The 27,220-nt window shown below is 39.3% G+C and overlaps 1 protein-coding gene across 3 annotated transcripts in view; it reads right to left on the reverse strand.

Moving 5' to 3' along the window:
• The window catches only part of SUN1 (Sad1 and UNC84 domain containing 1), a 31,859-nt gene that overhangs the window by 3,274 nt on the left and 1,365 nt on the right, over positions 1-27,220 (reverse strand). The window contains exons 2-20 of one of the 3 annotated variants that reach the window (XM_086473359.1): positions 20,383-20,479; positions 14,136-14,330; positions 13,615-13,796; positions 12,491-12,517; positions 12,192-12,386; positions 10,409-10,531; positions 9,332-9,415; positions 8,903-9,013; positions 7,417-7,515; positions 6,666-6,759; positions 6,496-6,554; positions 5,397-5,542; positions 5,015-5,239; positions 4,428-4,514; positions 3,998-4,041; positions 2,833-2,968; positions 1,716-1,970; positions 1,107-1,191; positions 480-595 (exon numbers count right to left, since the gene is read on the reverse strand). In XM_086473359.1, the coding sequence (XP_086329485.1) occupies positions 480-595; positions 1,107-1,191; positions 1,716-1,970; positions 2,833-2,968; positions 3,998-4,041; positions 4,428-4,514; positions 5,015-5,239; positions 5,397-5,542; positions 6,496-6,554; positions 6,666-6,759; positions 7,417-7,515; positions 8,903-9,013; positions 9,332-9,415; positions 10,409-10,531; positions 12,192-12,386; positions 12,491-12,517; positions 13,615-13,796; positions 14,136-14,330; positions 20,383-20,459 (2,340 nt within the window). In that variant the 5' untranslated portion in view covers positions 20,460-20,479. Of the gene's footprint in view, positions 1-479; positions 596-1,106; positions 1,192-1,715; positions 1,971-2,828; positions 2,969-3,997; positions 4,042-4,427; positions 4,515-5,014; positions 5,240-5,396; positions 5,543-6,495; positions 6,555-6,665; positions 6,760-7,416; positions 7,516-8,902; positions 9,014-9,331; positions 9,416-10,408; positions 10,532-12,191; positions 12,387-12,490; positions 12,518-13,610; positions 13,797-14,135; positions 14,331-20,382; positions 20,480-27,220 lie in introns of all 3 variants that reach the window. The other 2 variants (XM_086473358.1, XM_086473360.1) reach the window with 2 other exon arrangements.

Genomic DNA, 27,220 nt, shown 5'->3' on the forward strand with positions numbered 1-27,220 from the left:
AGGAGGAGTGGGGAGAGAACACGATGGGACACATCACCACCACACCCAACAATCACAAGCATTTTGTAGTGATTTTCTTTGTAATAAGGAGTTGTAATAAATTCTGAATTATTAGGGACAGTCTTAGATAGTGAGTGGCAGAACATAATCTATCTGGTAGAACTCTTCAGGAGGCAGCATATCCACCTAGACCACTAAGACCCACCTTGAGATTACTTCTCAACAGGAATCCTCCCAGTGCTCACACTTTGCAGAAGTCAAATGCACCACCCAAGCCTCCTACGAGGGTCTGAATTTTGCTAAAGTAGGACTTAAGCAGTGCCCAGGAACTACCAGGAGAATGCACTCTTGGGACCGTAGTTCAAAGTACCTGTGCTCCCCAGTGTGTTGCAGACAGAAACATCCAGCACCTGAAGAACAATCCCAATCACTGCAGACAAAATAACATTGCTGAATTTGTTTACTCGGCCTTTAGTTACCTGAATCACCACTCTGGGAGACTGAGAGAAGTACCACAGCGGAATTCCGAAGAGGCTAATCAATGCTGTTTTGGTCTCATAGGTTTCAGAACAGCGGGTACTCAGAATGCTGCCGCCTCAAAAAAGATGTATCAAGTTAGCAGCAATAATTACTCATTTCTTCATCAAGACTTTTAAGGCAGAGATTTGTACAAAGCTTAAGGAATATACCAGTTATTTTCCTCAGAAAGAAACTATTAAAGATACTCTTAAAGTCTAATGATTTTCTGAGGATTCTATGCTTCCAGCAAGTACAATGTTATTTTGAGACACGTTAAAAGGTTTTTCATTTAAAGAGGGCTGAAGACACATTTTCTCTAGTGAGTTCAGTGGTGTGTACACCCCACACGAACAGATCTGTGCTTCTCCATTACCCAGTTGCACACATGCCCAGAGGAACTATTCTATCCCCGTCCCCATCCACGCATACCTAGGCTGCTACATAACCCTGTAAACAACAGGCAGGTTGCAGCAGTCTGATGATTAGGCAATGCAGAAGGATGCTCTACTAACCTTTAGTCTTCAAGATTTTTAGTAAGTACTACAAATAACATTAATAGTAAAAATGTTGTTTCCACTACTATTTACCTCCAGATTCCAAGGCGAAATCCACCATACCAGTCTTGTCTTGAGAGTAGAGTTTCAGTGCATTGTTTACAATAATCTGTGCTTGCTACAGATGTACACATAGGAGAATGGAAACAAAGATTTTAATAATATCAACTGATAAAGTAATTGCTATATGCACAACTGTACATGTGTATATCAGCATCTCTGAGATGCTAGGCTCCCTCACAAGTCTTTGAAAGCCTCTGCCAAGACAGAGGCTATTTTTAATATGTGGTTGTTTTGCTTAAAATACAAATTCATACTGCATCGTGACTGGTCTTTTCTTCAAAAGTTGCATTCTTTCCCCCACCTTCCCAAGACCCTGAGCTGCATTTCTTTGGTATATTTGTGTTTTTGGAATTCTTCAATTTTCAAGATAGCATACTTTCAGGGAAAAAAAATGTTAACAACAGGCAACACGCAGTGCTGTAAGAATTCACTTGATAAAGCATTTTCTGTAGTTCTCCCCATTTCAATTAATGTTCTAAACATCTCTTAAAGTCACTAACATTCACATTGACAGTCCTGCTCCACAAAACGCCTATAAAAGGACTCTTTATAGTTTTAGATGAACTTTAACATGCTCACCGCTTCTGTGATTCCAGAAATCCCTGCATTAGTCACAGCATTTGTTACTACTTCAGATGTTAGTTTTTTGTTTGTAACAGACATATGAAGAGTGATATTCTTGAGGATTTGCATCTCCAGATCCCGCAGCAAAGTCTGCAGATCCCTTTTGCTCACAAAATTGGACGTAAGCCATTGAAGAAGCGACTCAGGGAAGTCTTCTTGTTGACCACCAAAAAGCATTAGCTTGACAGATTCTTTGACCTGGGCATCTACCTAGTAGAAGCCATTAACAATTAAAATAAAAATTATTAGTCTCTATAATACCATATATACAATAGGCATATGTGCAATCCCCACAGACAGTCAGTACTCCATAGAAGTCTAGCTTTCACCTGTGCTTTAACTACATTGGCTTACACTGAAATAACAGACCAGCCAGGTGTGCAGAGGAACACACAGGAAATCCGGATGCTCCGGCGGTTTTTGGTGAACAAGACACACAAAGCCTCAGCAAACTGCACCGTTTACATTAGGGGTCCAACGCTTCAGAATAAAAATGTTGGCTGCAACAGTTCAAAGGCAGCACCATGGCAACTCTAAAGGGAGCAGTGTACTTGTGAGGCTTAGTTAAGAAAATTGCTTAATCACTCGCTTATGGTATGCTTTGATTCCACACACAATAGCTAGGTCATATGCGAGCGTTATCACAAGATGGTATTTTAGTCAAAGTCGATAATCCCACACCAATACTTACTATTGTATTTTGTTGGCTTCATTCTAGTCAGACCTTATAAAAGGCTTCAGAAGAATTTGAGCCTGATTTTTTTAAAACAGCTCTCAGATCACAGACCTAACTTGCTTTTATGTAGGTTTCTTTTCCACATTTCCATGTGTTAGGCAAAACACAGCAGTAAGAACAGCGAAGTACTGTACACGTCACTCTAGAAAACCCATAAACTCTTGTCTAGTAAAATGTTACACGCTAATGGAAAAAAGTGACAGTACCACTGCCTGAAGCGCTACCATTCTTTACAATGAATGCTACCCCCACATTACTTATTGCAGTGCATTTCAAGAAAGTTAGTGAACAAAATCGAGTAGTACCATGTTTCACCGAGACAGTTACGGAACCTACTTTTTCATGAATGGCATCTATTTTCTCGCAACTTGTCTTCACACTCTCCTCAGTTAAGAGCTCTGATTTCAGCTGAGACAACTCTAGTTCTAGCTTCTTAACTTTGGACAAAAGTTGATTATGTTCATTATCACCTCTGAGAAAAACAAAGAGTTAATAATTAGGAAAGAGTAGTTTGAATAATTCATTAAATTCCAGAGGTGTAACAACACAAAGTACCTTCCTAGTTCAGTTATTCACCATGACAGACACTGTGAGCCTGAAGTTCCTTGAGGATGTTAAGGCATACTTAGGATTAATATACTCAAAGCAAAGTATTTCCAAGTTGTGACCAAATCTAGCAGCGATGACTTATTAACTTGTCAGCCTGGTAATGTTCTAAAGTCAAGCATATACAGATTTTTGAGAATTTAAGTTTTCTGGCAAACCAGTCAAGCTTTATTTGCATGAGCTTGACATTGGTTAGAGTGAATTTCAGGTTACCTGACTTAAACCAGAACAATTTCAGAGGGAGGTGTCAAGTTGACCTAAAGTACCAAGTCACATATGACCAATATAGATCAGAGTTCAGTGCACGCTATGGGGGGAAAAAAAAGTACCAGCCATCATTCTAAAGCCATTCTACATTTAGATCTAATTGAAAGGACAATTCAGCAAATAAGTGTTTTGTTTCCTCTTCCCAACAGGGAAACTACTTAATGAAATGCTGCAGTTTTTATCCCGAGTTACAGAGTACATGAGTGGAAAGCAGTATAGCTGACAAACCAAAAACAAGAGACAAAGGTTAGAATTGATACAATTCAAGAATTTAAACATAAAGCCTATCAAAAGCAGTTACTGTATACTTCAGAAGGAAACATTCTCACCCTCTTATAAATGCATTAGAAGTCACTCATGCTCCTCCTCTATATAAACAGCTTTCTCTAGTAAAAAATGTAGTTGTACAACTGCTCACACACTGGGAATGGACCTTGTGCTGATGTTTGACACCACAGTTAAAGTCTACTGCAAGACAGAAGTACTCTTGCTGACAACACAAACTCTTACGGTCAGCTAACTGACAAAGAAAAGGACTGCTGTATTTCAAAGAACATCACGTGTATCACCATCAGTTAGCATCAGGACTGAAAGTGCAAAATACATTTGAAAATGTATTCTATCGTACCTCACTGTTTTTGCTTTGGCTATGTCAAGCTCCTTCTGGATGTCCTAAAAAATGCAAAAGTTTGTTTTAACATACAGAAAGAAAACACAAGAAACAAAGAAAGAGAATAAAGAACGTTAAATGAAAGTGACCCATTGTAGGTCAATTGTAGGCCTATGCAGGACTGTGTCCCCACACTTACGTTTGTGCCTCTGTATAATAAGGTTTTATTCCAAATAAAACCTGCCTCACTGGTCAAGTGCATAATTTTTAATCTTTGGACTGAAACCCTCTCCAAGAAGGGGAAGCAAGAACACAAACAAGTTTTGAGACTTAAACAAGTGTAATAGCTAGAGTAAAGCAAACGGGTTTGGGATAGCCAACAAAAAACACGGTCTATTTTATCAATAGGTTACAGTTAGAAAGAGTTAGCAAAGCTAACGGCCGATACCTTGGATTCAGTAGAGAGTTTTCCAATAAGGTCTTCCAGTGTCAGGATACGCAACTCATGTTCTTGATGTAAAGCCAGGAAGTCAGTCTTAAAAAAAAGAGGGAAGAAAGAGGTATTTTCTTTCTCAGTACAAACAGGATAATTGATGTTTTCTATGAAGCGTAATTTTTATTTCATTCTATGAGTGTTTAAGTGACTTATCCTGCAGGTAGTGTGAGAAACTATAAAATCTGTAATAAATATGAAGGCCCGATTCAGCAGTAATAGGGGTTATACACAGGGAAGTTTACCAGAAACCCCCTTCTTTGTAATTAGCCCTTCCTATAGTCTTCTTTGTCTGTATGGAGAGAGGATAAATCCAGCTGCTTTTCAGCAATGTAAGATTCTACTTTAGATCATTTGTCTGGAATCAATTCTTTGTCAGCAATCACAAAGGAGGAACAAATGCCAGTGATGGCTCCCTGGCATTTACTACCTATCAGTTAATTCTGTAACACAAAAGAATCCTACAGTTAAATCACTAATAAACTGCATTATTAAAACAGAGTACTTTGATAAGTATCAGAAAAAACGACTGACTATCTTACCTTTCCCTCTAGTTCCTTATCTTTAAGATGTTGATTCATCACAGTTTTTATTAGCTTTAATGTTTCACTCTTGTCACTCATCTGGGCAACCTGATCTTGAAGATTATGGAGTAGAAGCATCACTTTGCTGTATTTTTCATCATGGTGATGGCATCTGTCAGACACGAAGGCCACTTGCTTTTCCAGCTCACTTATACGGCCAGGATCAAAGATATTTATGGTATCCTAAGGTATAAAGATTTTTTTTTTCAATATATAAAAATCAAGACATTTATTTACACTACCCTTCTGTGTCAAGTAGTTATTGCAAAAATATTGAAGACATGGAAGTTAAGAAATCTTTAAAAATACAAAAGTTCTTCCCTAGACTGTTCTCCCTTACCTTCGGAGGTTGCACAGAGTGAAAAGAATCAGCCTGTGGTTCAGGAACATGAATAGAGTCATCTGTTCTCTGTATTCTATCAATTCTTGTCCAATTTAATGGAGGTATCAATGAAATGAAGCCATCAAACCCCCAGGACCATATACCTAGATCAGAAACAAAAAGCAAAAAAGGTATTCAAGAAAATTCTCCCTTAAGACTGCTTGTATCTACAAATTATCCTCTCACTTAAGGACACAAGCTACCTTAAGTTTTCAAGGTAGATATCACACAGCAGACACTACTCCAGTCTAAACAAAAATCAGTATGAGCCAGCTTTAAAAACTGTTAAGTAAAGCACTCCAGAATATTAGGAAACATCCAGCAGTACCACTCTCACAGTTGTATGGCAGGCAACTTGCACTTATATATCATGACATATCCTTAATCTCATACTACTGCTTCCCTGGGATCTAGATCTCATTTACTGATTAAGACAGGCCATGCTCACCCAAAGCAGATGTAAACACTGCTTTTTATTGAAATGGAAAATATCTTCCCTTATACTCTACTCACTACACACCACATCACATAATCTCTAATAAAAGTTGGAGGAAACTTAGGCTTCCATGGAAACAATCTATACAACATTTCACAAATATTACACTTATTTTTGCAATATCTTGATTTTCAGTCCCCTCTAAGTTTTTGAGAAGCTTCATCTTCTCCCCAGAGCAGCTACAAGATTTTTAGGACACACAAAGACATGAAACTGCTTTTCAGAAGTGGCCCAGCACTTCCAGTAAGTATTTTAAACTGATTTTTTTTATTTCAAAGTAGACAGCTGGCCTGCAACACTGTCACCTAACCAGCCTAAATAGCAATATTTTAAGCAACTAAAGCATGGTCTGGAGAAAATGCAAGGCTTATGACGATTGATAAAAGAAGTTAACCACACTACTATGGAGATGAACAATCAAAGCAATATGTATGTAGCCTCCTCTTTATGACCTCATTGCTAGTCCTTCTTTATAAACTCAAAGTTCACCTAAAAATGCTAGTTCAGAACAGCTGTAGCAAGCATACACTGACTTGTATTACAACTACACGATTCACGTACCTAGTAGAAACAGGAGTGGGATAAGAAACAGTAACAGCTTGTAGATCTTTGGAAGGCATCTAGAGACAGAGAGGAAAGTTTACAAGAAACAATGCATTTGTCATATTTCATTGTTTTATATTATAACTGGCTAAGTTGCTTACAAAACTATTTTTTCAAAGGACACACACCTTCTTAGAAGAAACACCTTGAGCAAAGACATCAGAGTAACAAGTTGATACCACCCAGTTCTAAGCAACCTGTACATGCCAGAAGCTGCCCTCCCTAGAAGACAAAAAAGGTAGTGTGAAACGCAATTACTACGGCACATGTCCAAAGAAACCAAGCAGAGGGACATGCAGCTGTGGCCAAGTATACGTTGCGCAGCAGAGAAACACATGAGTACAGGCAATGCATGCAGCTTACGAACATCTAGGTATCACAAGTATGACAGCATTACAACATCAGCTACTCAAAATCAGCCATGCAAAAAGATGAAATGCTCATTTGTTATAGCAAAGTTATCTTGCTGAAAAATTCAGTACTAACGTTTGAATCCAAGTTACCACGCACTGAAGACCTCAATATGTTTCAAGAAATGCACAGATTAGCAGCATCAATTTTCGCTAAGAGGAATACCAAGATAGGAAGTGACTACCAAACCAAATACACCCCATTATTCTTGACATCTCATATTGTGTGCTATTCACACACTCATTCCCTCATGAAACAATCTGGTTAGTCTCCCGTTATGCCTGTGAACAAAAATATACCCTCTCATTAAGCATTCTTTGGTCAACAAAGAAAGTGAAGTGGCACATGCATTTAAAGACACAAAAGCTACAGCCTAAGCGTGGTTGCATTAGTGTAAGGCACACACTGCAGACTCCTAGTTGTCAAAAAGAACAGGTAACGCACACACACGTGTATTAGGATAGTAACCTGGAGAAAGAACGGCCAGCCAAAGTAGAGACAACACCTTCTGAGACACAAGCCATCCTGTTGCTCCCACTGTTCGCAATGTGTGAAGCATAAAGTAACCTAGGTCATAACAAATTAACTCTGTGTGGTAACATACATAAACCAGCTTAAGGTGCATAAAACAGATCCCCTGCCCATTATGAGTTCTGCATAACTTTAAACCGTACCTTTCAGTAATCTACAAACTTGGTTCTTCAGTATTTAAAAGCAAAGCAAGCCACTAATAAACATGAAGCCAAGTAAAGCCAAGACAATTTAGAAACAGAACTCCCATGTATAAACAGAATGACTAACTGCCTCTGTGCAGTAATATCACTTTTCCAAAAATCCAAGTTTACATTTTGTAGCACATTTATCTAACAGTGCCATGCTAAGTATAACAGCGAATAGCAAGAAAAGTACTACCATAAAAGCAAGTTTTAAGCACATCATTACTTCAAAAGCATCTTATTTGTTCCAAATTATATATCAAGTTCATTATCTAGGTTCATATGTAGAAGACTGAACAATCAAAAATCCTAGTAAAAGAATTAAATAATGATGCCCAAGAAATAATGATAAATAATAGTACATATTCCCTACTAAAAGTTACAAGCAGTAAATTTTCATTAAACTGAATGTTCCCAAGGACCTTCAGTATGTCAGTTTTGAGTCTCTTAAAAGTAAAGCAAAAACAACAACAAAAAAACCCCAACCAACACACTATAACAAAATGCTGTGACTAAAGCCCACTGAAGCCAGCAGTTAACTATATCCAAGACTAGGATGGTTCATTCTACAGAATAAACTACACAGTATACATCTAGAAAATAAACCTACTTTTTTGGATTAGCAAATATGTCTGGGTTAATCTGAGGGATTAGAGATATACAAACCCAGTATTTTTGCGAAGCGTTTAGGTGACTGAAGTGTCTCAAATCATTTTCCTTTGCTGAATAAAAAGCACTCAATAGATTCTTGATGCCTCTGTAATTCAAGCTAGGGAATGCTCATCTCTGGGAAGATTCTATCCCTATATAAGATTCCTGTGAAAACTGACTATCACTAGAACAAAAACAAAGTGTTAAAAACCCTTTATTCAAATAATCTCCATACCGATACCTCATACCTTGTTTTCATTTAAAGGCAGCTTTTCAACCTATCGAGCGTACAGACTTCTCCAAAGCGCAGTAAGTTAACAACCTGACTTGTTCTAACATACAAGGCGTATGCTGTCCCTACACATTGTTTTTACAAATAGGTAAGCAGTCTGCCAAGCTCGAACAAAAGCCAGTATCAGAGCAAGAAGTCAAACAGGACAGGTGTTAAGTTATTAAGTTTTCTAGACACTTTACTTTTAATCTACTTTGATAGGTGAAGGTAAAAAAACCCACACAAAACATTATGTACTATTAACACTAAGATTGCAATGCAAAATAAAAGCAAAAGAAAAAAGGTCCAAGTCAACCTGCATAAGAAAAGGTGTGCCAAATGGTCCTTGCTACCCTTTTAGCCCATGAGGATTGCATGTGGTCTGTGGTGTATATTTCAAGAAGTTTCTTCCCCTTACAGTCATCACCTGTTGGTTGTGGTAACAGTCAATTAATGGGACAAAGGTAGGGTCAAAGAAAGATTGTTACAAGGTAACTCGAACAAGTCCATTTCACCATGAGTTATCAAACCAAAAACCACTAACCAAACTTCAGTGGAATAAAACTTGCTTGGGGAAATAGTACAGTACACCAGGCAATCACCATTCCCCCCTTACACCCAAGTTCAAAACAAATGTTTCCTTTGTAGCTTCATGTAAGAGTCATGGGGCATCTGATATTACTACTATAGCAACAACCTGGTGTACAGCCCAAGGCTAAAAGACAACTTCAACCATTTTACTTACATATCGATTCCTTGTTTACACCAAGGTGGCTGTCTTCTCTGTAAGATTCCTTTACATTCATGCTTCCATAGTAGTCCGACTGAGCTGCAACACATTCAAAAAACAGGCATGGAATGTAACCCTCCAGTTCAAAGCCTTTCATATACGCACATTTTGGTTAAACTGACTTGGTTCACTATTAAAGCCAGGTTACTCACAGGAAACCTGAAAAATTATCAAAGGAAGAAGCCTACTTTGTGCAATCTTTTTTTTTTTTTCTCCTTCTTGAAATAACAGGGAGCCTTTTCATTCAAAAACCTTTCTGCTTCTTTTCAGATAGCAAAGTTAGTAAAAAAACCCTAAGTAACAACTCCTCAAGTCTTGAGTCCCTATTCCCATCATTCTGTCAAACAGGCCAACCATTTCATCTTAGGGCTGGTTTTACCAGAGATCTTAAAAGACTGAGAAGAGAGTGTTAGCAAGTTAAGGCACTGAGGCAGAGAGAACGGGAGAGAACAAAGTTTTAGTCACACACAAAAATCAGTTACCTCCTGCCTATGGCAATCTAACTTCACTCGTAGAGCATGTATTGTAGAAGAGAAAGCACCAAAGAAGAATCAGTCATTTTCAGGGAAAACAAGATATGCTTTAGAGTAGTGCAGAGTGACGATGGCAGTTTCAGTTTTGCAAGACAGATCTAATCAAGCTTTAAGTGCACAGTGGGCTTAAGGGTAACAAGACAGTCCAAACCTAAAGACATTGAAAAGTTAGGACTTGACACTATCACAGCAAACAGTTTTTAAAGTCAACTTAAGTTTCTCAATTTAAACATTACTTTCTACCACTTCCTAGTAAAAAATCAGCACGTGAATCTCAATTGTAACACAGATCTTGCATATGGGAGTCCCTCCCAAAACAGGGAGAAAGTATGAAAAGCTAAACTGAGATAAAAAAGGGAGAAAGACAGAAGTCAGCCAAAAGACTATAGAAAAAGAACACCTCAGTGCCAAAGATGAAGTCCATTAAGGGGAAAAAAAACACCCCAACACACACACTCTGGCTTTGTGTGGAGACCAAGGAAGACAACTGAAAAGGTACCTTTAAATTCATAACCCAGCTTCAGCAAAACCATTTGCAATAGTTGCACTAACAGTGATGCAAAAGATGCTGCAGCATGTTTGACCAATCGCAGAATCTTACTCATGTAGAAATAGGTTCCTCCTATTGAAAAAACACAGTGTGAATACAAATTATTCACCTACATAAAGATGTACTTCTCTGGTGACCATTAGCTTGTGGAAGAGTGAGAACGAAGCATGGAAAGCCTTTATTTAGCCAGGAGTATGAAACTTAAGCAAGTGTAATTTGAAAAGTCTGGATGCCCTAGATGTTACAGCAAAGCTTTTGTAAGAACTACACATCCTAGGGAAAAAGTCAAGACTTCAGCATAAGAACTCTAAATAGCAATGAATTCCTTGCTTACAGAACTCAGGATTTCTCAATGATGAGAGCTGTTGATATGGATTTTGTGGGTCACAGGTCCAAGGAGAGAAACTACAGTCTTATTTTGTATTTGAAAGGGAGGGTGAGGACTTTTCACCTTCTCCACCTTTACACTGAAGGAAGTTACGGTAATGGTCTGCCTCAGTGCTAGAGACACACACTTCTTGGAACAAAGCTGCAGTCCCCTATACTGCTGCTTTCCTAGAATCAGCCACATCCCAAAAACCTGCCATGACTGCGTGCCACTTCCCAAATTTTACCCAAACTACTGGATTAACGTTCAAAGGAACGTACAAAGATGAGTTCCTTGTAAAATTATCCCGTGTGAATACAAACTCAGGAGCACAGTTTTCATACAGTGACACTTTGAGTTCATTAGGCTAAGCCAACAGAATTCCTACCTGTGCTACACATTTACCAGAAAGAAATACTTGCCTCAAAGCATTTCAAGTCACACCTTGTAGTCCAAAAACTGATTTCTTGCTACTGAAAACATACTTCATTCAAGAATAACACACCTACAGAATCCCAGAATTGGCTCCTTTCTAATCAAGGCCACTCAAGAGACAACTTCATGTTAACTGAGGACTCCCAACAATTAAGAAATGCAAGAGGCAGGCAGACACAGTCAAGATGCCAAGGACAACCATGCACAGAACAGACATTGCCTTGGAAAGGCAGAACCTTATTTAGAGCAGTCATTTGTGTCTGAGCTTTAGGAATATAGTCACCAGGAAGTCTATTTGGCCTAAGTCTTTCCCTTTGGGGTTCAATTTTTCAAATAGTTGAGGTTTAGCTTCTAAAAACACTTTAATAAGCTGCAAGGTTAAATGAGGAGAAAAACACCAAAGCAGAAAGTAGGAAGGTATCTCTCAGATTTCCTGGTTAAGAGAAGGTTGCAAGGTAACAACTCTGCTCAATCTTGAAAGTTCCTGTAAGAAAAAAAACACACCAACTGGACCGCATAGCCAAAGTTTCCAGCTGAAAACCGTAACCAAACACCTGTAAACAGACACATATAGATCCAACACCAGATAAGGAGACTCTTACAGTTGTTGCTGGTTGGAACAACCCCTTGTGTTCCAAATCAGTCTGGAAATATAATTTGTTAAGATACTGTGGCATTTTCATTTTGAAGTTATTTAATTCCTACAGCAGCATGAAAAAAAAAGTTGGTAATTATATATCAGAAGCTGACAAGTACATAAGTTTCAAACGATACAGGAAAAAGTATTTCATACAAGCTGATCTCTAGAATTTAGTTATTGGTAAATTTAGCAGGGTAGGAAAAGTGCTTAAATAACTAAATGGAAAAACATATCAACTAAATTGTATACCATTCTGCTATCCAGACAAAATACAAGAGAAAGTAACTTACTAGATGTATGTTTCTGGCTCCTGTCCCTAGAATAAATCCTGGAAGATGGCATGTGAGAAGCCGAGTACGCCGTCAGAACGTCCCTCCGCTCAGAAAGCATGCTGCAGTCACTGCAAGTGTAGCCGTTGACCGCTGCGGTCTGTGTTTCTCCTGTTGCTATATCACCGTTTCCCTGCATCAGCGTAGTATCGCTACCTAGCAAACCAAGAGTAAAACATTCAGTGCACTGACATCAGTATTGCCATCACTAGTTACCATTAACTAGAATGCAAGTGGAAGGAAAAGGAAAGCATAGTTACCTATAGGGTCGCCTTCATCATCAAGGCCTTCAAAGGGAAAGAAAAAAAATATATTTGGTTCAAAATATAAGGCAGTCCCATAATCAACTACATTATCTGACATGAACTCAGGTTAAAAGTCCCACTAATTTTAAGACTGCAAAGAAAAGCCACTTTACGATCAGTATTTAACATATTTTGCAGTCCACCACACGACCAGATCCATATATTCAGACATTAACACAGCAAGGTAACAGTTAGTGAAAAGCATTCTACAATGGAAGCAGCAGACAAAATAACACGAATGACAACTACACCTTTTCTTAGCTCCCATGTGACTTTAAAGCAGCTAATTACAAGCTTACGCTGTTTCTGTTGCTTGGTAACTACTTTGGTACTACTGTATTTTAGGACTGTTTTAAGAGCCAGGTAATCTAAAGTTTAGAACGTGTTCCACTAAGATTGAAACAATTCCTTACATTAGGACTCTGGGAAGATCACAAGCATACTGACTAGAAACAGAAATAAGTTGTTGATCATCTCCTACACAACACTTTTTGTAGATAATACTTTATGTAGACAACTCCCTTATTTCCCTTTTTAACAAAAAAAGTAGGTTCCAGAAAAGCATACTTGTATATACTTGCAAAAACAAACCAGCCAACCACATACAAACCCCCTCTCAGAAAATCCTAAAGTGCAACTAATTTGAAACCTTCAGATTAAGTAATGTAACAAGAAAATGCTTTTCCTTTGGCTTTTCAAAGGTAAGATACAGGTGTACCATTCTTTAAATACAGTACTCTATGCACCTTCTGAAGAAAGTCATGACAAAAGATAATCACATCTATACAATCTATGGTGTTGCACTGTAAAATTGTATACGTTTGCCTGCCATATAACATGACTGTGCAGTGTGTCCTGATGTTGACTACACCAGCAAATCGAATTTACACACTCTACTGTGAATCTCCAGTAGGCATCTTAGCAAGCAGACACCTATAGCAGAAGATTAAGTACAGGCACATGTTTGGGGGCAGGATGGAAGAATGGAGGAGGAAAAGGAGGAAGATGTGGATGTATGTTTACACACACCAAACCATAAGCAGTTTTCAGTCTGATACGAGCAAGCAGTGATTACCTACCCCAGAAATGATCAACTTCTGTCTGCTCTCGAATCAAAGATTCATCCAATACCATTGACGCATCACTGGCATGGCTATTGAAACTGCTTTGGCTAAAAATGGAAGAGCTGGATTGATTTTTCCTTGGCACGTGTCTTACACTGCCAGATTGTTTATTCATACTTTTGCGTTGCTTCACCATCCTAGGAAACAAAGCAAAGACAAGTAAGACATAGCACTAAAGATGCAAATTTATCTTCATCTCTCATTTTAAGTGAAAAAACAGCCAAGGGATTTTAACATTGACATGACTAGACAGCTCAAATCAGGTTTAAAAGAAAATCCTCTCATTCAAACACCTACACCTTTGCAAAGACTTCATTGCAAACCACACACTGAACATAATTTTCAAAGTAGGCAACAATAAACATTGAGAACAAAGACTAAAACAGCAGGTAACCAACGTTTGTACTGTTGTGTTCAAATAGGAAGTCTCAGGACTCCAACCCATGCATTAACTTCTGATGATAAACAATGCTTACTGGAAAGACTCTTCTCTGAAGGACACGTTTCCGGCATAAGAGCTGTCACGAAGGGTATCCTTTTGGGCACCATCTGGTTTATTAACTCCTTTAGCAGCTATCCGTAAACTACGCCGTGACATTCTTGGCGAATCAAACACTGGATCTATTTTGTTTTCAGTCTCAAAATCCAAAGCAGATGAAGAATAACTTGAACTGCAGCAAAACAAGAACAGCAAAGTTACCAGAGTTTAAGAGAAAATTCCCCTGGTAACAAACATGCCCTTCAAGCTAGTCCAAGTTCTCATCAAAAGCAGTTTATCTAGAGTTATGGAGCAATTCCCACAAGATACACCAAGTAACCCAAATAACCTAGAAGTACGTAGATATTCAAGGTTCTCTTAAGCAATTCATATTACAAGTTGAACAACTGAAAGCAAATCACAGTTAGAAAGAAACAACCACCATGGAAACCAGGTTTGAAGTTGAGCCAGAGCAAACATTCGTTGTACAGCCTCAGACACGTAGTTCTTTTGGGACCAATTTGAGCAAGGAAGCCATTCATGACAGTTTCTTCACCACGCCTAGCAGCAAATTAAAAATCATGATGCACTCCAAGTTGCAATGTAACAATTCATTTATAGTCAAAGTTTGTTTGTTTTTTATTACTTTTTCATTTGCAAATTCCTTGTTTTGAGAACCAAAAATACGTATGCCACGCTACTAACTTTCCATCTCCCAACAAGTAAGAACTTCCCCCCTTTAAGATACTTTAATGTAGCTAAAGTAGGCAAGTCTTTAACTACTATTACTTCAAACAAGTGCTTTTAAAAGATTTCTTAATTTAATGCAAATCATTAGAAACATCTAACTCTGAACAAATAAAAAAACGTTTAAAGTCCTCTGATTTATACTAAAGAGACAAGTTTACACATAGACAAAGTTCACACCATTACTCCAGGAACTCTACACTTGATTCTCTAAAAACCTCCATAAAAACTTACAATGAATACAAAGCAGCAACACAAAGCAAACACAAACGGATTAAACAGAGTCTGTCAGAAATACATTTACCAAAACATAAGTTTTAGCCCAAAGCAGAATACTCGGAATCAAAGGAAACATTGAGTCACGCAACTGAGCAGAGCTTGTTGTTACAGGGTATTGCGCAGCAGGAGGCCAGTCCTGGAACTGCTCAGACGCGTGACCCGAGGTATCTGAACGCCAAGAGCTCTAGGCTGGCTTTCCTACAGCCTGCTCCCTCTTGGGCAACAGGGATATACTGAGCTGTAAGGGCAGTGACTCCAGTATTTCTGGTTGTTTTGTTTTGGTTGGGTTTGGTTTTTTTGTTTGTTTTTTAAAAAAAGTTGAGGAAGGTATTGCTAATAAAAGCAGCTTCTCCCCAGAATAAACAAAACCAAGCAAGTTAGGTCTGAATGAGTAGATTCTACTGTGCAATCTGTATTTGAAAGGGAAGCTTTTCCTTTAAAAAATACATATAAACAGCTACTCTAACATGTATTTATGCAAAAACAATTAAATGGAAATAATTTTCTTACACAATCATTAAAGAACATTACTAAGTAATAATATACGTATTGTATTACTTTGGCATACAAATAAGTTAATATCAGAAGGCCTAGTGGCTACACTTAGCAGAGGTGATTGAATTCTGACAAGGTGGGTGCATTTGTAGTGAGTTTCTTGATTGCTCCACAATGCAAAGCAAAACACATAAAATGGGACTGTGCCAGAGCATGTGAACTGCGTTTATTGGAGCTAAAAAAAACCCAACTCAGACAATGCACCGGAGGAAAACATCTAGTTGCTCCAGCAGCAAACAGGCATTCGGCCCACAGGACCAGACCAGAGCTTGTCCAAACTAACATCTCTGATTGCCCAGAGGTGCCCAGATCTGATGGCAGGTCTCCAGCACTACCTGCTTGATCTTCTGGGCCTGCCCTGCTAATGCTGCCCCATGCAGTGCAACCCTGTGCAAGGCAGGAGCCTAAGCACAGCTGAAGACAAACCCAGCATACATTACTATATACATTATGCTTGTGAATCCTTGCTTACATTTGGGTGGAAGGGGGAGAGGAAGTAAGACCGGAGCCTCCTCATGTGAAAACAGATTTAGTCTACTTCTGGTAAGGTACAACAGGATATAATTTTTTTGTAGTTTTCAAAAATATTAAGTTTAGATAGCTTGCATTCTGACAGATGTGAAGTGAGAATACGGGTTAAATATAGCCCCTCTTTTTGTTTATTCTGAAAGGGTCAGAGCCACAACAGTTTACTATTGAGTCCCCCTCTAAACAGTTGTTTCAGAACTCAGTTTTGCTATTTACACTTGCCACTACGCATTTGCTTTTCCTCATCCTCAACCAATGTTACTTACAGATACTCAATTCACGGGAACACAAAGTACACAGGACAAACTGACAGCTGCGACTAGCCTCCATTTGTTTCTGTTTATGAACACTTGCTGTTATTAAGTATCTCAATGAGCATTTATATTAATTTATACCAATACATAGCTTGGAGTTGGGTTCTACTAGCTGAAAGAAATAATCATGAGATCTTTTCCTCTTCAAACAGAAAGAGAACTTATCCCTTGCTTATGCAGGATAATAATTCTCTTCACATTGACAGTGAATTATCTGTCCTCTGTCAGCAGGACAGTATCTAGAAGTCTAACTTGCCATCTCACTTCCCATGCTTCACAAAGTGGCCTTTTTTTCTTCTACAGAAAAAGATTACGGTAAACAAAAAACCCCACCCTGCCTTTCCTTTCACAGGACAGAAATGAACCTGCACGTTGATGGCACTCCTATTCAATATGTACAGCTAACCAAAAAACACCTCAAAGGTGGGATGCAATTAGCCAACACTCCTAGATAACCTACACAAACAGTGCAGACTCTAGTTCCTTCCCCTGACAAACAGCTCCCGTGGCTGCTGTCAGATCTGTGGACTGGACCTGATTTTATATTTCCAGCTTCTTAGCTATTACCTTGATACCTCCTTCACAGGAGCTTCTACAGAATAAGAATATCCTAGACTTCAGTGGGTTAACTTTCAAGTTACATGAAAGTGGAATGAGAATAAGGACCACCAATTTTAACACACCTATAGCTTTGCCTGGAGGACTTTAAGTGTCATTTTTTACAAGTGTTCCTTGGAATGAAGTGGGCAGTAACATTCCTGATTATTCAGGACAGGAACAGATAAACGCGATACACCTAGAGAACTACAGCTAAACAGACATTTCCTAACATGGACACAGGCATACAGTCAGCATACAAACATTCATATATTTTCTGACCAGGGTACTACTTATCTTAACTGACCAAGGACACTACCTTGAGTTGTTTAGTTATTGTTTTGGTTGGTCCCAGACACACATAAAAAAACCCAAAGGATTTTATTCAACAGTTTTGCAGAAAGTTACATCCTGATTCAATGCTCTGGCACAGGAAAAAAAAAAATCAAACCAAATTCTTAACTATTTAATCCATATCCATGAAGAAAAAGAAGTGTTAAAGGTACTCAAAATGACAGCAACAACAGAACTCAAAAGATGACAGTGACTAAAAGGAAAGATCAGCCTGAAGAAGGGGGTGTAAATTATATGTTGACAAGTGGGTGAGATTCACAACTTTGACTTGCATTTTGAGGAGAATAAAGGTTATTTAGCTATATCACTCTAATGCTTTTCTGTTTTGGGCTGAGGGAGTAAAAGCACAAAGCAGAAGCGCTATGAACAGTTGTGAACACACAGTGATCCCAGTAAGTATTAAGATAAATTCTATTAATAGGTCATAACCAACCCTATTAATAGCTTTGTGGTATCTAACCTCACTGTAATACTTTTTGCAGTGCAACATGCACAAGCCAATTTACTTAAAGAAACTCACAGGCTTTGTAGAGATTGAATTGAATATAGACAAAATACAATGGGGGGCACATAGAAGGAATGAACTTCAGGATAGAAATATTTCTGATTAGCAACTCTGCCTAATTCACCCTTTCCTCAGATTATTCAAATATTGCTTGACCCAAGATAGGAAGAGGTACATCAGGAATACATGGCATTCTGCACAGATTCAGCAAGCAGACACACACCAAGAGTCTGCTCAAAAGACTAGTTTACTCTCTTGACACCCTGGAAGCAGGTAGCACACGAAGTAGTTTTTCCCCCATTATTTTAATATTTGGGGCTTTACAGAATTTTTGAGAGGAAATTTTAAAGAAAGTGCTTGCTGATCCCTCCTTTCCACATAAGAAAGAATTACAATGAATTAATTTCAACCTAGTTTAACTATACTTGCCTTAAGTCAGTTATTAAACTTAAGAAATTGATAACACTGAATAAGCCAAATACCTAATACAGTTTAACACAGCGAAATGGGAGGCCCCAAAGTTTCAATACATGTAACCCTCGCCTTCTACAAAGGTTTCTTCACAAGTTCTCAGTTTTGCAAAACAACCTTCCTTTACATTGGAATTCAAACATTCCAATTGTCTTCTACACAAAACCCACCAAAGTCCCAATGAACTAGCCTCCAGACTTCAAATGGGATTTCTCATTCCGCATCTTCCTTTCCTGGAGGGTTCATCTTTGCTCCTGTGGTATTCTTGTAGCTTCAGTGAAAAATTCTTATCCGACAAAATAGTGGGCAAGAAGAAAAACCCAGCTCAGAGGGGTTTTTAACCCCAGATTAGTTTAAGCAGGCCATTGAACTTTGCTAACACTCTTGGAAATACATATAATTTTTTTTAAAAAAGAAAAATCTATCTTAATTTCCTACATTAATACTAAAACCTACTTATTCCCTCTTGTCTAGTTGCTGTGAAGAAGATTGTACAGCAGAACGTACTAGTATCATTTCAGACAAATGTAACTACTACAGAAAAGTCAATTTAGATGACCATTTCACAGCTTGTTTTAAGAAAGATACGCTCACAAGGACATAAAAGTCACTGTCTAAACAACCTGGAGAATCAAAGTCTACTTTCACTGCTCACAGCAGGGAAAGTTATCCTCTGTAAGAGTTAAAATATTTCAGCCAATCTCTAAGGTACATTTGCAATGCAGAGCTATCTAAAAAACACTTAGTAACATAACAGTGAATCCACTGACTGACATAAGGCACATAAATCATCTTTCATTGTCCAGCATGCTTTTTCTTGAAACTAGTAAAACCATCTGTGTTTAACCAACATTTTTCTAAAACTTCAGGAAGAGTTGCAATTTAATTGATGCAACATAAAACATCTCATTTTGCAACACTACAGACATCAGGCTATAGCTAAAAACAAAGACTGATGATACTACAGTTTTAGAGTACACAAAAGAATATTAAGTTAGTGATCTCTTAATTCTACAATTTTGCCAACTTCTGTTTTACGGGCCAATAGCCAAGTATTCTCCAATCTAAATACTATATTTTAATACACATTAAATACATAATAATGATTTACAGGCACAGAATAGAAAAGCAATCTCATATTGTATCCTAACAGATTTTTTTTTCTAAACTTAAAATCAGCTAAACCAGTAACTCTGGTTTACTGATGTATACTTGCTTCAAAATACATCCACTAACCCTACAACAAGAAAAGCTAGACATTAAAACAGCAGCCACAATCTGCTCTATCAATATTAAACACACTCACATGGACATCACAACACGAGCAAACACACTACAGTGTTGTTTTTAGAAAACTGAAGTGATTTAAGGAAAACAGTCTAATAACGGTAAGTTTAATAAAAAGATACAAGAACAAACAAGTTCATTAGAATACAGATTTTACATTCACACAAGCAGTTTTGCTATAAAAAGTAATCAATATGCGACTTCCTGCCAAGTTCCACACTAGCCACAATGAGCGTGTGTCAATCAGCATTTAAAGTGAAAATGGTGCCAAGTCGCAGAGGAAAACACACACAGAAGTTAGAAGACATACCAGAAAACATCTGAGAGTTTTGATGACGTATTTATAGAAATAAAACAGCAATTGTAACTAGGCGGAGACTACTTATTCGTAGCAACTAATAAACACTGAGTCATTATCTTAGTCATTGTCCTGTTAGTTCAACATGTATTCTTTCCTCCATTCAGGACACAGCAGTTACTTTCAAAACAGACTAGACAAAGCATGCTTCTTCAAAGAAGTCATCTACTTACCATGAAGGCTAAACTCTCCAGAATTAACAACATTCAGAGAACATATAGTTTCTCTACAAGAAGAAAAGAGTTCTCACCTGAGTGCATATGTATAGCCAGTGTTCTCTGGCAGACATTGGGGAGGAGTGTACGTGTGTAGACGTGAAAAGTCCATGTTGACTGTTTCAAATCATACTGTAAAAGGTGAAAATAAAGTAATGCAATGACTTAAAGTTACGTAAAGTCAACGTAAGAGCCCTTGCATTGTTCAGCCTGTTTTAGGAAGTATTGAAACAAAAAAAGCTAGTGTTCCCAGAAATACGGAGCTCTCAGTATTTCAGCAGTATTGCTGCTAGCACTAGATATCCCTTATCATTACTGCATGAAGCTCAGTGCATTCCTGACTGTTATCTTCCTTATGATACTTTATTTTCAGCGATTTCCGAGTTCTCTGGAACATCACTGTAATATAAGCCAAGCTCTTACATCAACTATACTACACCACTTCCACAGGAACCAAGCTGCACTAGCATTCCCAAAGCTTAGCATAAAATGTAAAAACTACATAGCCATGCTTTCAGAGATCTCTCCACAATGGAGTTCTGCTTTGAAAGCGCACTGAGCAAAGCACCGGCTGTTCTGTGCACCAACCAAGTGCAACAGATGAAACATAAGAAAGTTTTTACATATAGTTGAATCATTTTATTCTGCAACGTTTGAAGGCCATCCACTAAGCAGCGAGGGAGTTTCCTTCATTTCGCATAAAATTGTAAAATTTGGTATCCGTTAATTTATTCCTGTCATAAAAAACACTGAATACACACCCTACCAGAAGGGCCAACTGCAAAATTACTCACATGGCTAGAATTAGGTACATTTTCCAGAGTGCCATCCAATTCCGAAAATAACAACAAAAAACCCCAAGAAAACCCGCAAAACTACCCAACCAAAACAACCCAACACTTGTAAAGCTTTCCATGGGGTCTTTGAAAGGCGTTATAGCTTTAGGAAGAACATAAAAACTCATGCTGTCGTATCAAGAAACTTGCAGAGCTGCACAGATGATTGCTTTTGGTATTATGTACATTTTGACTTTCAAGTTCAAAATATTTGGAAAACACACCCAAAACCTTATAAGCCACAAGAAAAGGTTTGCTTTTCTAGAAAAGCTTCTTTGACAGTAGGTTATTCATGGTTAACAAATAGGGATTTGGCTATCCTGGATTTGCACAGTTAGCAAAGCAGAATCCTGGCTATTTTCAGATTATCTACAGCTCCTGTTGCAGCAGCAGTAAAAGATATTCCACACAACTGTGATAACATGCCTAAACCAAGGTAAAAATATCTCTAGCTACACTTTAATTGTTTAATAAAAAAGTCAACAAGTATCTCATTTTGGAGATGCACTTTGCTATGCTGAAATAAGTTTTCATTTTTATAGCTACATATACATAAGAAACACAGACAAAAAAGTAGAGTCACAGGTACAGGTAATAGGAGCTCAGAAAGAAATCTCTACACAACACAAAAATGCTCTTAGTCAGTCCACCTGTAGCTTCCAAATCCTGATGTCAAGAAGGCAGGAGGACATTTCCATTACTACTGAAGAGAGTTTCCTTCTTGTTTTTAAAAATCCAAACTTATAGGCCTAAACATGGTAGCTTTCTGAATGCAAGCACCTCCCACACATTTGTGGGGTTAATGACAAATAAGGTCTCACTTCTGCTACTGGCACTTTTTTTTTTTACTATTATAATGGAAATGCTTTCTCTAAGAGATGTTCCTCTACACTTACTTCACAGGTCCCAGAGCCTTAATGCTTTCATCACTGGCTTGTACATAAAATTTGTTTTGTTTAGAGGAAGCCTAAATCAGTAGTACGGAAGTATTAGCAAGGCAGTCTAATTCTCTTGCTAGAATAAGCAGTAAATACTGCTAGAACACATAACAACTGCTGCCGTACTTTAACAACAAATAAGAGCTCATTTTAGAGCATAGGAAATATGCTCCAAAAGCAATGATCCCTCAGTAATGGTGAATTTCAAGATGAGGGATGTTGATAACATCACACAGCACTTGTTAGAACAACAGCAAAACAGATTTGTTGGACATATGCCTATTGAAATTCAAAACTATGATTAAAGTTGATCTGTTTAAATTGGTCCATCTGAATAGAAAGATTGTGAGCTAGGGAAACCTCTGTTTAGTTTCCACTGGAACTGATCTTGTCTGCTTAGCACACATCATTTCATCAATAAAAGTAGTTTTTAACTTGCAACTCAATAGCTGATAAAATGCTTTTGACACCCAGCAGTATTTCCCCCCACAGAAAGCCAGGCTATGCGAGCTCTCGGGAGCCACCCAGCTCCTCCCTGTCTCTGCCACCCCTATGGGCAGGGCAGACTCTGAAAAGTCATGTACTGGCTCGGTTTCTTTCCTGTTCTTTTCCCCTTCCCCACTAGCGCACTCTCTACTCCATTTCTGAAGAAATAAGATGCTAGAATTTACATCATATTTCTTAATGATATATTTCAAACCTTACTTTATCTAATACTAACTTATTGGGTAAGTACTTGACAATGGCACTGCTAACTGACAAGCCTTGAAGTCATTTATGTGTGGGTCTATTAATAGCTGGTTTTCACAGCACCAAGATTTCCAGTAAAGATTACAGGTTTGCCATGTAAACACCACATAGTTAGAAACCACTCTCAGAAGATTTAGGGGCTTGGTTTGATTCACTGTTTGATGCTCTAAAATTAATTCAGACTCAAAGGGAAAATGCTTCACTCAATTTTTCAACACAGACTTAAAGAGAACTTGAATGTCATCTTCAGAGATAACTACCACAATTTTCATAAATAGGCATCTAAAATGTACTATGAAACTGGATTTTTTTTAAACCTGGCTACTAGTTCAACAGCTTAATTTTAGTTATCCATCTCTTCAAAACACACACAAAACAAACTATCAATCCAATGTATTTAAAAATATTCTATATACTTATTATAGTAGAACTTTGAACTATAGAACAGACCAGGGGAGGGTGGGTGGTGGACAGTAACTCCCTCTAATGTGTTCACTCACATTTAGCAGCACTCCACCTTTCATATATTAATTCTACTAATTTATGAAACTTTTATATACAACCGGAACAGAAAGAGACATGCTAAAAATATTTTGGAAATTTAAAACCACCAAACTTGGCAGAGAACCTGAGAGGTAGACACAGTACTTAGTTCCAGTTTAAACACTTGTGGGTGCCCAGCAGATTTCTGATTTAGGGACCATAGATCTGCCTGGACTCAAATTCATGTAGGCTTTTAGTATCGGCTTTGTTGCAAGCATTACTGGGCTCAAACTTCAAGTAGCCTTTTTTCCTTCTTCAGAAGCCCATAAACTTCTATTTCTAAGTACTAAGGGATATATAGTGAAAGAAGCGCATGCAGTTACATACACACACACACCCCACGCACACTCCCCCCTTCCCACCCCCCAAGTAATAAGCACACGTTTACAAGACAACCTAAAGGCAATCAGAGAAGCACACCTTTCAGCCAGAATGCAAGCGGACACTAGATGCGCCTCAACTTAAAAGCTAACTTCCACATTCCTGCAGAGGAGACAGCTGGGTTATTTGCCTTTTTGGGGAAGCAGACAACATCTCAAGTATCATCTCCCCCTTGCAATTCAACTGAATGAGTGTTACAATAAATCAGCAGAGCATAGAGGCAGAAGACACAGATTCTGACGAGGTCAGAACACAGGGAAGCACAGGGACCCCTGTAATCAGTGCAGCAGCATTTACCTTCCCACAAAGCCTCTTGGCTCTCTCCAGAGGATGTGGCCTATGAAGCACCCGAGCGACAGGCAGCCGCATCACCACTTCAGAAGCCTGTTTATCTAAAAACCACCTGGTACCGCTGCAGCAAACTTTCTGGCTTTCACAGAAGGTGATGAGATGCTCCAAGGGTGGCCTTTACGCACAGAAGCATCACAAGGCGAGGGGAGTAGCACCAGATACACATTGTATATTCACTATAAGCACCTGGCAAGGACAAGGATGAACCCCCACTTACGTCTTCTGGAGTACAGAAACAGACTTCCAAAACGCTATCTATGCATTTCCTCACAAACACCCTTTGTGACAAAGGATGTGGCAAACCATCATTTCACAAACGGGACACTATCAGAGTAGAAACACTCACAAGGAAGTCTGTTACAGAATAAAAAATATCATAAGAAAGCACCTCTTACTTTTTTACATTACAAGAGGTAAAAAAATTATCCACTTAAAAGTCTTAGAGAGATGTTGGTACTACTACTTCAAGTAGAACCTATTCCATTCTTACCTTTTAAAGAAAACAAACTAAGTTTAAGTCATTATGATTTAACATATTAACGTCATAAAAGCTGAACAGACTTTTGGGCAAATTATTAACAGTGAAACTGGAGCATGCAACTCTATCAGTTCCTGAGAGCAAGCCATTTTTCATTCGTAATTTCAATTTTTATTTTCTACTATTATGCAGAGTAATCAATAGAATTAGTCTTTTTGGTTAAAAGGCAAATTCCTAAGTAAATATACTCCATGAAGAATGTTTCCACATACCTAATTAACCACTAGCTTAAACAGGCTGAAGAGCAACGAGCTCCAAGCTAAATCAACATTAAAACACATTCTTAAAACATTAGTGTTTCTTTAAAACAAAAACACAAAAGCAAACAAACAAAACCCCCAAATAACAGAATTCACATTTTCAACTAGATGTTACCATTGAGTATTATGGCAAAGATCCACAAACAGAGGTGTCAAACTGTAACGCTACTAACAAAAAAGAGGTTCCTCACAAAGCAGTGATACTGCATAGCCACATTAAATACCTCTTTACGTTTTTTTAAAAAAAGTTGACAGACACCAGGGTTTTTAAAAGAACAGTTGATAGAAACCAGTTTTTTTTTTTTTCCAGAAGAACGGCTGATAGAAACCAGGTATACCTTCCGCTACGGTGAAACAAGCAGCACGTCTGCTCATTGTTTACAGGCGCAGCACCTGAAACACCGCACGGCAACACCCGGAGTCGTTTTCCACGCCAGGAACCTCCAGAGCGCCTCAAGCCGAACGCGCACAAAGACCCGGGTGCACCAGCCTCGCCAGGCCTCAGTGCGCTCAAAGCGGTTCCGCGCTCCGCTCAAGGCCTCCCCCATCCGTCTCCACGGCCGCCGCAGAAGCCGCGGTTGCCGAGCGCCCCGGCAGCGCGCCCCGGCACGGCTCCGGCCCGGCGGGGCCGCACGGGAGGGGCGGCGGGTGCGGCCGGTGCCCGGCGCCGCGGGCTGGGCCGGCCGGAGGGGGCCGCGCCCGCGATGGCGGCCGGGCTCAGGGCGCGCTCCCCGGCGGACGGGACATGCTGTTCCATGCCACACCGCGGGATCCCAAAATGGCTTCCCGGCTCCAACAAAGCCCGCAGGAGCCGGCGGATCCGACCCGGCCTCCCGGAGCGTCCCCTGTCACTCAGGGCAGAGTTTGAATCCACTGGACGCGGCCGCCTCGGCCGGCCCCCGGCCTTTAACCCGCTGGTGGCCGTGCGAGAGGGTCCCGCGTCCGCGGAGCTTTCTCCGAAACGCGCCGGTACGCGCCATTCCCGTTGATTTTAACTGTAAGCTCACTGGCACATAACAAAAGGCGTATTTTACTCAATGCCTCTCGTTCCTAACGCGCTTCGCTTGCCCAGTGAAACAACCCCAGTTGTCTAACGAGACAGAATCCAAGCCAACGTCTTCCTCTCCACAACTAACTGCTGTACCTGAACGCCTAAAAGGTCCACAACCCTTCTATCACCAACTCAGCCAGGTAGCATCGATTTAAGGAGATGCGTATATGCCACATTCACCTATATATCAATGTAAAGAGCCTACTAAGCTCGTCAGTAAAGCCCTCCATACAGACCACCTGAAATGAAAAAGCCTGCAACTCACTGCCGTTATTACCATATCGTTATGAGAATCAGCAGAGTAACACAGCCCCATAGGTGAGAGGGGGAATTGGACACTAGCTTGGAAATCCAACAGGGGCATTAGCCTGTAACAGTCAGATGCAAAGCACCAAGATAGAAAATTTTTTAAAAAATGAGAGAAGATTTCACTTCCTTTTTGTGTAATGTTAAACTGAAAACCAGGCGGTGGGATATTGGGATTTCAAGTACTGCAGAAATACAGAACCTGGAATTTGCTAGCTAAGATTCTCCTTTGCTATAACAGATTATAAACAGTATCCTTTTTTAATAAAGAAACAAAATAAGGCAAACAAAATACTTTCCAGCAGAGATAAAACTTCTCGAGACTGTCAGAAAACGGGCGCTGCCTCTCAACAGTTTCGTGTTTCAGACGATTCTGCCCTTGAGGTTACTAAAGAGAAACAAACATCATCACCAGACCAGGAACACAGCTCCAGCACACCGAAACGAGCACAATACTGGAATATCACTAATTTGCAGTAAAACCACGAGTAACGAGCAATATCACTAATTTGCAGTAAAACCACGAGCAACGAGCAATATCACTAATTTGCAGTAAAACCACGAGCAACGAGCGATGCCACACTCTCTCACAGTAAACCCCTGCCTGTTTAACACCACTTTCCCCACAGAAGCAGTTCACTGGTACCAGCTGCCCTGAGGTGACAACCAGTGGGTCAGTGAAGCCAGGTTTGGCACTGCCCGGCACAGGATCACAACATCGATTACAGGGCGTTACCTTTGCACTAAAGGTCAGCAACTGCAGCGAGCGCTGGCACTACAGCGCCCTTATCAGTTCTTCCTAAATCGGAGAGGAAAGCTGCAGGTTGTAGTTACTTCTGACAAGAAAAAGCTCCAAGTGCCAGGCCAAGAGGCGCCCAAGCAGGCAGAGATTTGCCTCTCTCCTTCCAGCCTAACGGCG

Source organism: Leptosomus discolor, chromosome 14 (assembly GCF_034619465.1).
Source record: "Leptosomus discolor isolate bLepDis1 chromosome 14, bLepDis1.hap2, whole genome shotgun sequence".
Taxonomy (NCBI): Eukaryota; Metazoa; Chordata; class Aves; order Leptosomiformes; family Leptosomidae; genus Leptosomus; species Leptosomus discolor.